The sequence below is a fragment of the Chelonia mydas genome, chromosome 6, assembly GCF_015237465.2.
Source record: "Chelonia mydas isolate rCheMyd1 chromosome 6, rCheMyd1.pri.v2, whole genome shotgun sequence".
Lineage (NCBI taxonomy): Eukaryota > Metazoa > Chordata > Testudines > Cheloniidae > Chelonia > Chelonia mydas.
In genome coordinates, this window is record NC_051246.2 from 83,964,945 (window position 1) to 83,979,250 (window position 14,306).

The window sequence follows — 14,306 nt, forward strand, 5'->3', positions numbered from 1 at the left end:
TGTTTTTAATTAGTGTCTACTGCAGCACACAGTGTCAACTTGTTCCATTGACAATGCCATAAACTGTTCTGTAATTTAAATAAACTGATAGCATTTTTAATGTTAGGCACTGCAATCAATTAAATAACACAGTCTATACCAGAGGTAAGGTCATTATTCAGTAAATGGAGCCAAGATACATAATTTGATCCAACATAACGTTAAGACACTAAAAACACCATAACAACAAGATTCAACTTAAGAAAAACAGTTTTTTTTACCATTTCAATTTTAATACAATTAAAGAAAATGAGGTAAATGTTTATGCATGGCAACGTTTAATAAACAATCACATTTCATTTAAGCATTAAAATGCAGCAGTCTGGAAAAGCTGCCAGAAACAATGTTCTGCTTCAGAAAAGGTGATCACGAAATTATTTCCAATAAAATTCAAATCACACTCTTGACTGTTCATTAGCTGAACATTTTAGACTGAAACGAACAAAAAAAGTGCAAATTAGCTAATTTAAAAAAAAAAAGAAACTTAGTGTCCAAACAAGCAGCTACTGAAAGCCTCACCTTGATGGTAATGGGCAAAGTTCTCCCATTTCTACGCAATATAACTTACTGCACCATATTGCTCCTAAAAACAAAATTAATTTCAGAATGATTACTGTTTTGTGCCTTCCATGGGCACATCAGTTTTCTTTTGTTTTTCATCCAATTTGCTTGACTTGAGATGGAGAGATCTACCTTCTTATTGCTAAACTGGATGGATCACATGGAACTACAGCTGTCACCACTTATAAGAACATTTTCCAAGGCCTCAAAGCATATTTATATCTGGGCAAGGCATAATTACAAAGAAAGTTACAGACCGCAATGCAATATTCATTTTTAATTTCCATTCAGCTAACACGTTTTCAGCAAACAGAGTCATCATGCAAATTGGCTCAATGTCAGCTTTAGTCTGCTTTTAACAGAAGCCGACTCTTCACTTTCAGTGCATCCTCCGTCACTGAAGGATGAACTTTATAAACATGAGTAGACCTCATTTTACAGAGAGTGAAACTGGGGCACAAAAATTTAGCTTATTCATCATGAGGCAGTTGACAGAATTGGGAATAAAACCTGGGTATCTATTCGACCCCAATCCCATGTTCATATCACTTCATCTCTTGAAGTAACTGAAGAGCATGATCATTACAATTCCAAAAATGCTCTAAAAATGTATGAAAGTCATTTTCAAGTTATTCTCAGACAGAAAAACTATTAAAAATGCAGTATGAGTTTCACTCTTTGGAGACATGTTCTTATATGGGGTGTTGCTCCTAGTAACTAAAAATCTGTTTATATCCCAACAAATATTACCAGTTTTCAAAAACAATGAAGTTTATTTAAACAGCATAAAAAGATGTAATTTCACTAAAATTTAGACATTTCTGAATTTAGTAATTTGCAGAATAAAATGTCACCTTTAAACTGTGCAACACAAAATAATGTAGCCAACAGTAACATACAGGTACACCATTTAATATTTATTATATGCATTTTATATACATTATTTTTCAACTGTTGTACTTTTGCTACGTGGTACAATCTTAAAAATTTGCTGATTCATAGTTTGTAAAACAGAAACCTTACAAAACTCATCAAAACCCGCAAACTGATCAGAAAAGTTTTGTGGAAGACTAGAAAAAATACTTTATTGTCTTAATCATGCATTACACAAACAAAATCTTTAGTTACACCATAAACTGAAGCACATTTGAAAAAAATAAAAGCAGGGAATAACTAGCCCAAACACAGCAGATTTATGAATCTTGATTCAACTACTTCTGTATTCTGAAACGCAAATAAACATTTTTCACTCCAAAAGTTCTGAAACAAGATTGTTTTTTCTGGAATCAACTTCACTCCAGATACTTAACCGGAAAAAATAATCTTGGTTTGTAACTTTAAAAACTATGAAATGTCCCATTTTTAGTCTATTTTAGACTGTTCAAAGAGTGCCATAATAGATATACAGGGCCCTTTAACACACTACATAAAAGGATATAAAGACCAACAAAAAGTGAAATAAATAACAAGAGCCATGAGCAAGATGGGTAATCCTTGATAAATAAACTTGTAAATACAGTAAGATGTACAAAATATCACATAGTGATAGGATGCCAAGATTAATTTTTTTAAGAGTTCACTGGGAGGGTATTACAACCCCTCTGTGTTTCAATTAAACATACTTCTTTACAGTCTTTATATTTATGAAGACAGTTATGCGATGATGATGAATTAGCATCCTTAATGAAAGGACTTAGCTGAGCTGTATTAGGCAAAAGAAGGGAAGATTGTGGTTACACGGCAGCGGGTCAGTGAGATCTCTGTGTTTTAGGGTTCTATAATGCAGAAAAAATATCATCAATACAATCTTGAGCACTGTTGTGACAGGCTAAATATATAAAAAGACTTATAAAAACTAGAATTTTATCCAAACATTTTGTGCAACTAATGCTAAAATATTTTAAGTTAAATTTCCTTTTCTTTAAAGCAAAATAAAAGTTTAAAAGGGGATCTGTGGCATTCAACTGATAAACAGAAGATCACTAAGAGATGAAAAGAAAGCTACTCTTGGAGCTCACTTCCCCCCCACAAGAGCACCACATTCCTAACCCTAAGGCAGCATACAGAGTCCAAAATAAAAAAGTCTTTTGTAAGATCAGACTCCACGTTTGCTTAAAGACACCTAAAGAACAGACATATGCTCAGTTCATATTCAGTCCAGGCTACAAATACTGGTTTTCTTTTTTTAAAAAAAATACAGTAATTACAGTTAAATTAATAAGCCTGACATTATTCAAGATGCAGTGACTTTTCACCAACTTAAACCTGCCCCACATACAGCCTTCGTCCAGGCAGATCAGATGTAGTGTCCTATTGGTAGCCGTTTCATTGATGGCAGTGATGCATTCCCTCTTTTCTTGTCCAAGCAGACCTGCTAGTATGGTGCAGGTTTGTTTTGTTGTGTCACACAAACACTTTGGCAAGGGCATCAGCTCCTGCACTGGCAATATATGCTTTTGATGGATGAAAAGCTACGTCATAAATTGACTCATCCAACTTTTTCCTATGGGCTGTTATTTCTTGTACACAAGTCTTGCTGTCTAAATTCCATAATCTAATGGAACAGTCATGGCCTGTGTTAAAAAGAAAGATACAAAAAGTTAGGTTTTCATATCTTCAAATTTTATTAAAGCAAAATATGTAGGTAATACAGAAAGTTAAAACTTACTTCCAGACATCAAATAGATTCCATTGGGATCTACTGCTAGACTTGTGACAGCATCCAAGTGAGCAACCATAGAATGGATCATTTTACCTAAAAGCAAAATAAAGTATCAATTCCCGGGAATTGTCTTAATATTTTTCGACAGAATTATATTAAGGAATCAATTTAATATGAGGTAGCAAACAACAACAATATAGATTTAAATGAAATATGTTAGAACCATACTGGAACTGACATTCATTTATATAGCTTTAAACTCTATCTACTTGTTGTTAATAATTTTTAACAACTATGTGAAAGATGCTTCACAGCCTATTTAGAGCATGGTGGTGGTCTTGGGCAACTTTCAGGTAGACATATTCACAGTACAGACACCATATCTCTAAAATGTTTAGCACTTTCATTGGCAATCATAACAAGACGACCAAAGACTAAGTGGACATGGTGACAACTACACTGTTACACGTGTCCACAAGTCATCACTGAGGCCCATTGAAGGGCAGGATGAGGAAAATTGAGGAATTTCAGTTTCAATGTGATCACCGTGACCTTTCATGACCACAACTTGTATACATGCATGTGTGCTAGAATTAAGTAACTTCCGTTGTGACTGCAACTGCCGCAAAACAAATACACAAGATGTAATTAGAGGTGGTTCAAATTTTTCACAAATGAGAACATTCTAGTAAAAACAAAAGGAAAAGAGAGGGGCATTACGCTAGTCTCCAGCTTCCAATCCAAGGCAGGCTCTGGGGAATCAGCCCTGGGAATTTGGAAGGCATAAGGGGCTGGTTTTCTTTTGGGAATGTTTTGATTTATGATTTTTTTTTTGGTGGTTATATATACACACACATGTATGGGAAATGGGAACAAGAGGGAGGCAATACACCACTCTTCTGTTTTTAAAATGATGGCAAAGATATCAAAAGCTTGGTATAACCATTTGGAATATGTTTATTTAAACCCAAATAAATACATCCTCACACATACATTAAGTTTTATAAATATGTGGTGGACAATGTGGAAGAGCAGACAGATGCTTTAAAGAACAGAAAGCTAGTACTCTAATAAACTCAAATTCATTAGACTAAGGCCAGAAGAGACTTTCATGATCATCTGACCTCCTGCACATCGCAGGCCACAGAACTTCACCCACCCACTCCTGCAATAGGCCTGTAACCTCTGGCTGAGTTACCAAAGTTCTCAAATCTTGATTAGAAGATTTCAAGTTAGAGTATCCACCATTTATTCTAGTTCAAACAAGTAACTGACCCATGCCTCAAGCTGCAGAGAAAGGCAAAAAACCCCAGAGTCTCTATCAATCTGACCCGGAGAACAACTCCTTCCTGACCCCAAATATGGCAAACAGTTAGACGCTGAGTACGTGGGGGAGACAACCATTCTCAATCTTTTTGTTGCAGTATAGGAACATCTTGTGACATACCCTAGCACAGTTGCTGTGTCTACATTTTTCTATCCATTCTCTCATCTCATCTCCTTTTATAGAGCTTCCAGCTTGTAAAACAGATAAGTCATTTTAAGTCTAAAATGGGCCTCTAGCAGCCCCAATCACAACTCCTTGGCCACAATAAATTACTTCTTGTTCCAACAGGTCTGTAGGTAATGACCTTGATCTTTAACAGGAGAGAAACAGATGACAGGAGAGAAACAGATGACAGGTTTAATTTTTGGGGAGAGGTAGGGTATGGGAAAGAATAAGGCAAAGGAAATGGGGAGGCACTCTATAAAGTAGTACTTAGCAATGATGGAGAGGACCTATTACCCATGGTAATCAAAGCCCATGAGGGCCAAAGGGAAAATATTCTCACTACCTCAGATGTAGCTTCCTAATGCAATCCTGGGCTCTCCACTGCATTTCAGCCATACTTGGAAAGAGTTTGGGTAGATCTAGGCTGATATCTACTGGTTTATGAAAGGAGAAGTTACTTTATTGAAATTTGGATTTGTCATATTTAACAAGGGACATTTTTGGTCAAGAAAGACTGGCTTTTAGAAGCAGCTACCAAGATTCAGGGAAAAGAAGTAAAGCACTACCTGGGAAGCTAATACAGAAAGGGAATTCATCATATCCCCCAAAAACAACAAAGGAAAAACAGCCTTCCCCTGATGACTTAGTACCGGCACTCACTGGCTAAAGTGATAGGTCCCTCGTAAATAATTGAGAGAGCCTAACTGCTTCTTCTCACAGCCTCAGAATTGCTGACAAGCCCATGGGAATCTTGCATCATGTTGCTCAGGCCTATCTGCAAGGAGAGCTGCTTGGCTCTGCTGCAAGCTGAAGCACGGTCAGAAGCCCCAAGAGAGAAATGTAAAGGGACTGACTGGGACACAGGAGTGGCTAATCTGGAAGCTAACTGGCTTGCCTGTGAACCAAAAAGATCCCGGGCTGCCCTCCATCCCCGAGTAGCCGTAGTGTCCTGGGCCATCCTCCACTCCGGAGCCTACCCCAACCTCCACCACCCGAGCAGCAGCAGTGCTCTGGGGCCCTTAGAGCACCTATTATTTAGTCGGGGGTATTTATAGTATAAGTCCTGGACAGGTCACAGGCCGTGAATTTTTGTTTATCGCCCGTGACCTGTCCAGGACTTTTATTAAATATACCCACGACTAAATCTTAGCCTTATGGATGAGTATCCAAATATTTTGCTCATTTTCCCCCACCCCTACATACATTTCAGTTGAGAACGAATCCTTTAACAAGGCCTCAGATTTTCAGTCAGTTATGGATTTACAACAAGATATGACTAAAATGTAAAATGTGATGTTTCACTTATATCAAAGTAAGTATAGGCAGGATTATCTGATGACGGTTACGAAGACAATATTGGAAAAGTGATATTTTCCTACTGTAAGGGGAATGTTTCTTTTACACTAACATGTAACAGTGGAACAAAAAATTTATGCTATGATTCTGCAACAAGTAGCGTGTGGTAGGACCCTCCGATACCCACCCAGATTTATTTTAAACATTACTCAGCTTAATGCACTAGGTTTTTAGTATTCTTACCCGTTTTATTGTCAAAAAACTTGATGTGTCTATCTTCATGAGCTGTAATTGTTACAGGAAGTGTAGGATGACTTACTACCCTGTTAATATGATTACTTGACTGCAAACCTGAAAAGATAGAAAGTTATAGGTAAAATATTTGATGGACAAATAGTAAAAATACAGTCAGCAAATAATAATATTGCCCAAGAGAACACAATATTAAAAAATAACCAGTGAACTAATAGATGGAACTTCAAGCGTCAGGAAAATTGAGACATTGTAGAATAAAATATGTAATGAAAGACAGAAATACATGTGATGTGCTCTGGCTTTCCAGGGCAGGGACTAATCCACATGCACTCTAATCAGTGTATTATGAAGATAAAAATTTTTGTGATTGGGCTATATGTATGAAACATACTTTAGAGAGAGGGTGAAGAGATTAGGTTTGCATTTCATGGTGGTAGTAATGGGGGTGGGGGAGAGGAGAGGGGCACGAAAAAGACAAGTTATGACTCCTAACCTACTAACTAGATTCTCTTTTTCTATGCACTACACAAATGTCTTATTTGTGCTTAAATTACTTAATGGTACACACAATGTCTTTAAAATAGTCTCTTCTATATATTGGTGTATCATTTGCCTTGTGAAAGGATACTTCTCTGAAGTTCTGGATTTCCTTTTTGATGTTTAGCTATTTAAATTTTTATCCTCAATCAAAGAGATATGTACCTCCCTTTATATGGGCTCCTATCTTAGTATCAAGGCCAATATTACACAGACTATGGTTCTCTATAGTTTCTTTCATAATCTAGCTGTCTCAAAGTGCTTAATACTAGCCACTAAATACTATCAGGGTAAAGACTAGACAAACTGAGCTGTTATATATGAAGCAGTACATTGCCCTCTCATGACACTGGATTTTCAACCTTATTTTACTGAGAAGGGGTTTAAATGCCGGCACCTACGACAGGGCAACACTGATGTTATACTGCACTCTCAGCACTGGATATGATCCTGGTGCTCAACCTCCTGGTTTAGAGGACAGAGCGAGTCAGCAATTAAGACATATGGATTCTGTAAAGTACATTCAGAATTCTACACTTTCTCTTTTGTGTTAGAACCATATTGCCTGCATTTAACATATTCATGAATAATGCCTATGTAGTTAGAACTCTGTTCCTTCATATTTAATTCAGGGAATTGGTTCTTGAAAGACTAGCTACATTTTTAGTTTTTTGGCAAGGTTCTGTCACTTTCAGCATCTCTGTAACCCCTTCTGAATTATCGCCATACTTATCCTTCAGATCATTCCAGATTCTCTCAAACCCTTTTTTACAAAAGATGAAAATTTTTTCCTTTGCCAAGAAAGTTACTTTTCCTCATTTACTCCCCTATTTCTATGATTTGACATCTCCACATGACAATCAAAGAATAAGAAAAAGTCAGAATAGAATTAAAATGTGAAATTGTGCAATACAGAAAAAAGAGGAACAAAGCTCTTGAAACTTTTGAAAGAGCACACATCTAAACTGCATATATGAGACAAAACTAATTCATATTAACTTACCAGAGTCTATCTGTGATGAGAGCATCACCAGTGATTGGGATGTTTCTAAATCATAAATGACTGTGCTGCCAGTGCTAAAAGATGTGACCATATGAGCAGGATCACAACCTATAAAGTCAACTGATGTAGGTATTCCATGCTCTAAGGAGAAAAGAAAAAAAAAAAAAAGATTAGATAGGGAAATAAAACCCTTAAGTTACCTTAAAGGCTTAAAAAGGTTTAAATGATCTTTCCTATTTTTCTTCTACAGTAATTACCAAAGAAACTCCTTTTAGAGTTTTTACAAAATGCTGCAAAAAGAAATAATAAAGCTACCTTAATTATCAGCAATAAAGACATTTTTAAAAGTAAGATTGCCAAAACCAGCTAAGGTTTGTGCAGAACTCGTTCTACTTAAAGAGCTAACATCTGAAGAGGAAGGATGGCAGGCTGTAGAAGGGAGTGAAGGCTTCATTTCAGAGGTTCATCACAGCTGCATTTCCCTGGAGTTCCAGGAGTTTTCCTTTAGTCCTAGAAATACTGTAAGTTGATATTTGGTTTGGGCAAACTGAGGAAACAAACTTATCCCCTTCCTATCACACAAATTTTTAAACAAAAATGCCTTTAAAAAAAAAACGCAAACATCATACTCACCCTTTTCTCCATTGTAAGTGCAAATGCAGGGCAATTTTTCTGGTGGATTCCATAATCTAATAGTGCCATCTGCTGAGCAAGATAGTAAATGATTCTTTATACCACTATAAGCAAGACCCCAGACTGCATCTGTATGCGCAATTAATGTGCCAGCTAGAACGTTTGGCTCTGGAAAGGAAAAAAGAAAATTCCAAAGTTAAAGCTTTTTACTGAAGATGAGAAATACTAAAAAACTCTGTTTTTACTTAGGTACAAAATAATTCCTATGGTAAACTCAAAAACCACAGCTGGTATTTTCCAGTGTCAGTGATTAATAGACTATAGATGATATAACCATGTAACATCCTGTAGAAATCAGTAAGAGAAAATCTAACCAGTAACCAACAACAAAACAAAAACAAAAACCACCACCCCAAAATAAAAGGGAGATTACAGAATTGTGAACTAAACTGTAATGAAAAACTAAAATTGGATCCAAAGCAGACACTTGTAATTTCACACATTGTGTGTGTTAATTTAGTTGTCAGTCAGTAGATAAGGTTGGAAACCTAATTTCAATCTGTGTTCTATAAAATAAAATGGGCTAGTACAATGAATATTTTAGACAAATCAATGTAAATGTTTTCACGCATGTCCTTTACTGAAAGCATATTAATAATCATTTTCATAACATCTGTAGTAATGATATGATTCACCTGGAACTCTGATGTACAGAAAGAATTACTATTTTAATAATAGTTCCATAGTTACAGAGCCAACCAGATGAAAAGTTAAGTAGCAGTTACTCATTGATGTGGATAGCAGGCACTTTCATCTTTAATCAATAGTATCATTAAAATTAATTTCCATGGCTGAAGGCACCTCAGCTGTTCGCAATGACAAATGAGTAAAATGGAATTAAATGGATATAAGTAAGGCAATTTTTCTTTTTTAAGATGACAGAAGGGGCTGGCCAGACACAGCCTGATGCTCTTCTCTGCTCCTGTGATGCTTCAAAGGGATGGCCAGTTATAGGGAGCAGAGAAGCTGAAATGGGCCTTGTTTGTAGCTGGGAGAGAGGGAGAAGAGAAGATCGGAGCTCTAGCAGCTGCTTTTACCAGGCTCTCCCTTTTCACAAACCTGACAGCTCTAGGATTCTTGTGCCAGTCTCCTCACCAAAAAAATGACATGAAAGAACTCTTGGAGGCTTCCTTTCTGCTTTGGGGTGAGTGGCGCCAAGAAAACATGTCCTTCCTTCCTCTTCCCCTCCCTCTCCAATATATTTTTAAAATTCCTTCATATCAGGCTTTGAGCATGACTGGCCCTGCGGCATTATTTATATATTTATGAGGAAGCAGAAAAGAACAGGGAGGGAAGGAACAAAGTGAGGGGCAGGGATACAGTAATCTTTTAAAACATAATTCAGAAAGAAGCTAGAAAGATCTAACAAAACTTGCCTCTCCAGCTAGCACCCTTCTGACAAGCCTCACTCAGCGTTCCCAAAACAAAGCTTCCATCCTAAATATAGGGCTGCTCACAGATGGACCCAGTTTTTTTCTGAGCCCCACACCAGTTAGGCTTGAGGAGTTTCATTAAGGGAGTGCCAGATCTTGCAGTCAGATGTTCAACAGATGATACCAATGATTCACGCATACACAGTACCAATAATGGAATGTCAGCATGAGCCTGTAGAGATGATTCTGGATGATCAGATACCAATAAATCTGATGGTACCATGAATGAGGGAGCTGAAGAAATTGGTATTGATCTCGTAGCTGTATAACCTGGAGAAGGGATCTTCACCTGCCCTGGGCGGAGGGCTGCTCGGGCCCCCTACCCAGGACAGGTGAAAGGTCTGGTGCAGCTCCCCACAGCTGCCAGCACGTCTCTCCCCGACCCGGCTCCGGCCGGAGAGGGAGGGCAGCTTGGACCCGCAGCCTGGCCACTGTAAGAGCTGGGCAGGCAACTGTGGGCAGACATGCCACCTGCCCTGGGTGGGGGGCCAGAGCAGCCCCCGGGCAGCTCCACAGGTCTCCCCCAGCCCAGGCCAACATGGAACCCAGTCGGGGTGCTGCGGTGGACCCTCCACCTGCCCGTGGTGCAGGGGGGAGAAGTTTGAGAGCAGCCCTGGCCATATCCGTGCCCCCAAGGCTCCCCACCTGGCTCAGGGCAGGTGGAGGGTCTGCACAGCTGCCCATGGGTCTCCCTGACCAGGCTCCGGCAGGGCGGATGCCTCGGAGCCTCAGCGCAGCCCCTAGTGTAGAGCCCTGCAAATCTGCGGATATCTGCATCCGCAGATAATTTTTGCAGATCAGATGCGGATACACATTTGTGTATCCGCGCAGGGCTCTAGTGATTTTGCCTTCTTCTCCTTTTAAGAACCCAGAAAATTAAAGTTATGTCCCTTTTCAGTTGAAAATCTTAGAACTGCAGCAGGACGACTACTCAAAGAGGGAACACTGGAAACAGACTGATCCGACAGACCAGGCTCTGTGTCAGGTGTCTGTGGTTTGAGCATTGGCCTGCTAAACCCAGGGTTGTGAGTTCAATCCTTGAGGGGGCCATTTAGGTATCTGGGGCAAAAATTGGGGATTGGTCCTGCTTTGAGCAGGGGGTTGGACTAGATGACCTGCTGAGGTCCCTTCCAACCCTGATATTCTATTCTATATGATATTTAAAATATCCTATCACAAAGTCACTCAAGATAATTTTAAATGCTTGTTCATCAAAATGGTTTGTATTTTAATTTCCAACTTAATTTAATGCACCTTCTAGATTTTACACAAATCATGTGCAAGATGACACAAAGCACATCTGTAGCTTTTACCACCACGACCACCACCACCACCACCACAAAAGAAACAAAACCAAAAAAATTAAAGGCACATTTCCTGCTGACTGGAAGGAAGGAAGGAAGAAAGGTAAATATATCTTTATGTACACGTGATAATTTTAATGACGGGTTTGGTAGCACTTAGTAAATAGTTGAAAAAGTTCTGTGTTTCGATACCACTTTCCATCCAAGGATCTGAAATCACTACACAAAAAGTGAGCAAGAATTACCCTCATTTTACAGGTGGAAAACAGACACACATTAAGCACGTGTCCCATTCAGAAAGCCTATCAATACCTTTAGAACAAAAATAAGCTAAAATATATGTATTGTACTCTGCTTTATCTGGGGACTAAAAATGATCAGAGAATGAGATAATATTCTTTGTCATACTTATACATTTGATGTACAACATGCACATAGCCCACCTTCAGAATACACAACACAAATGATATATCTATATTGTAATCACAGAGTATGAGTGCAGCTCAAATAGACATACCTGAGCTAGCTTTAATCTACTTAACTTGGATACCAGAACAGTGAAGCTACAGCAGTGCGTGCTTCAGCATAGCCTACACAAGCCTCAGAACCACTTGTCGGGCTAGCCCACACAGAATTGTGACCTACTACAGCTTCACTGATCCAGTACCTAAGATACCTGAGCCAGTTGTAATCTAGCTCTGTTTACTTGACCTGTTTACAGACATACCCAAAAGCATATTAATAAAGATTTGTTTGTAGTAATTCAGAAAACCTGTGACTTTTTTTTAATAAAAGCTCTTCATGAGCTTTCAGAACCACTTTAGAATCAAACAATAATAGTATTAGAAGTCTCTTCTAAGTCTAAATGCTGACAATCTTTCATTCTCAGAAGACACTTACCATATGTATCATAAGGATCCACATTAGGGCTAGGCATGTTCCACCACTGGATGGTTGCATCAATGCCACCACTAAAACACTGTTCTCCGTTAGAACTAATTGCCAATGACAATACAGGTCCACTGTTGGGAAAAAAACAAACAAAAAAAACAGTGGTTGAAGCTGGTGAAGAGATCTAATAACTGATGTCATCAAGAAAGCTGCACTGTTAATGTCTATTTTGCTTCAGTCTTCATTAAAAAGGTTAAGGGAGACCAGATACTCAGTTAACAACAACAAGGGGGAAGGAATGAAAGCCAAAAGAGGGAAACAAGTTAAAGAATATTTAGATGTATACAAGTCGACAGGGCCAGATGAAATTCATCCTATGGTACTTAAGGAACTAGCCTAAAGCAATCTTGGAACTGTTAGCAATTATTTTCAAGAACCTGTGGAGGGTGGGTGAGGTCCCAGAGGACTGCAGAAGGGCAAGCATAATACCAATCTTTTTTAAAAAGGAACAAAGAGAACCCAGGGAATTACTGACCAGTCAGCCTAACTTCAATACCAAGTAAAATATTGGAACAAATTAAGCAATCAATTTGCAAGCTCCCAAAGGATAACAGGGTTATAAGAAATAGCCAGGATGGATTTGTCAAGAATAAACCATGCCAAACCAAACTAATTTCCTTCTTTGACAGGGTTACTGCCCTGGCAGATGGGGGAACAGTAGATGTGACAGATCTTAATTTAACTGAGACATCTGACACTGTTCGAAATGACATTCTAATAAGCAGACTAAGGAAATGTGGTCTAGATAAAATTACTATAAAGTAGGTGGCACAACTGGTTGAAATGCACAACTACAAAACAGGGAATAACTGGATAGTTGGCAGTACTTCTGAAAATAATCTGGAGGTTATAGAGAATCACAAACTGAATACAAGTAAACAACGTGATGCAGTTGCAAAAAATGCTAATATTATTTTGGGGTGCATTAACAGGTGGGTCATTAATGAGACACAGGAGATAACTATTCCCCTCTACTCGGCAGTGGTGAGCCCTAGGCTGGCATACCGTGTCCAGTTTTGGGAACTACACTTTAGGAAAGATGTGGACAAACTGGAAAGAGTCCATAGGAGAGTAAAAGAAATGATAAAAGGTTAGAAAACCTGACCTATGAGAAAAGGTTAAAAAAACTGGACATGTTTAAGTTGTGAGAAAAGAAGGACTGAGGAGGGACTTGATAACAGTCTTCATATATGTTAAAGGCTGTTATAAAGAAGATGGTGATAAACTGTGTTCCATATCCATTGACGGCTTCCAGTAGTAATGGATGTAAACTGCAGCAAGGGAGACTTAGCTTAGATATTAGGAAAAACTTTCAAATTATAAGGGTAGTTAAGTTCTGGAATAGGCTTCCAAGGGAGCTTGTGGAATCCCCATCAATGGAGGTTTTCAAGTATAGGTTGGACAAACATCTGTAACAATGCTCTAGGTTTACTTGGTGCTGCCTCAGCTCAAGGGGATGGAATTGATGACTCCAAAAGGTGCCTTCCAGCCCTACATTTCTGTGATTCTCTGATCCTATATGGGAAAGTGTTGGCTGCCACCATCACACAGACCAGGGACCCTGGGGTAGGAAGCTTCACTTCACTGCTTCGCAGAGTCCCCACCTGTCTCACCATTATTCTGGAAGAAGAATCAACTTTATTACAATCCTTCCAGGGCCAGGAAAGGGGGGGGGGGCAGGGCCCCGCCTGCATACTGTGGCAAGAAATGAAGGCAGGAGCAGGGAGCTGGGCCAATCCCACAAGACAGGAGCCACCATTGTGGGATGAGTGCGAGGTGGACTTGCTCTATAACACGCCCCCTCCACCTGGGGACAGAATGCAACCCTCCTACATGGGCCCCCCAGTTTCAAAAAGTGCACCCATGATTTTACACACCTAAACCCATGATTTCTACTACATTTATCATGACTTTTCTGTGACTTTTGAGTTAAAAAATGCTATGACAAATCTGAAGCCCTCTACAGAGTCTCTAGATTATTTTAGACACAAATGCTGCAGTACCCAAACACAAACGTAGTTTCAGTTTTAATGAACGGCAACGCTTCTTGGCAGCATTTCGGCGGGTGGTTCTTCGGTGG

The 14,306-nt window shown here is 38.9% G+C and overlaps 1 protein-coding gene across 11 annotated transcripts in view; it reads right to left on the bottom strand.

Moving 5' to 3' along the window:
* Positions 1-509: 509 nt before the first annotated feature.
* Positions 510-14,306, bottom strand: part of STRN3 (striatin 3) — a 94,858-nt gene continuing 81,061 nt past the window's right edge. For all 11 annotated transcript variants that reach the window (XM_043548701.1, XM_043548700.1, XM_043548699.1 and 8 more), the window contains 6 exons: positions 12,176-12,297; positions 8,479-8,646; positions 7,846-7,986; positions 6,294-6,401; positions 3,269-3,355; positions 510-3,173 (listed from right to left, as the gene is read on the bottom strand). In XM_043548701.1, the coding sequence (XP_043404636.1) occupies positions 3,004-3,173; positions 3,269-3,355; positions 6,294-6,401; positions 7,846-7,986; positions 8,479-8,646; positions 12,176-12,297 (796 nt within the window). In that variant the 3' untranslated portion in view covers positions 510-3,003. The remainder of the gene's footprint in view (positions 3,174-3,268; positions 3,356-6,293; positions 6,402-7,845; positions 7,987-8,478; positions 8,647-12,175; positions 12,298-14,306) is intronic.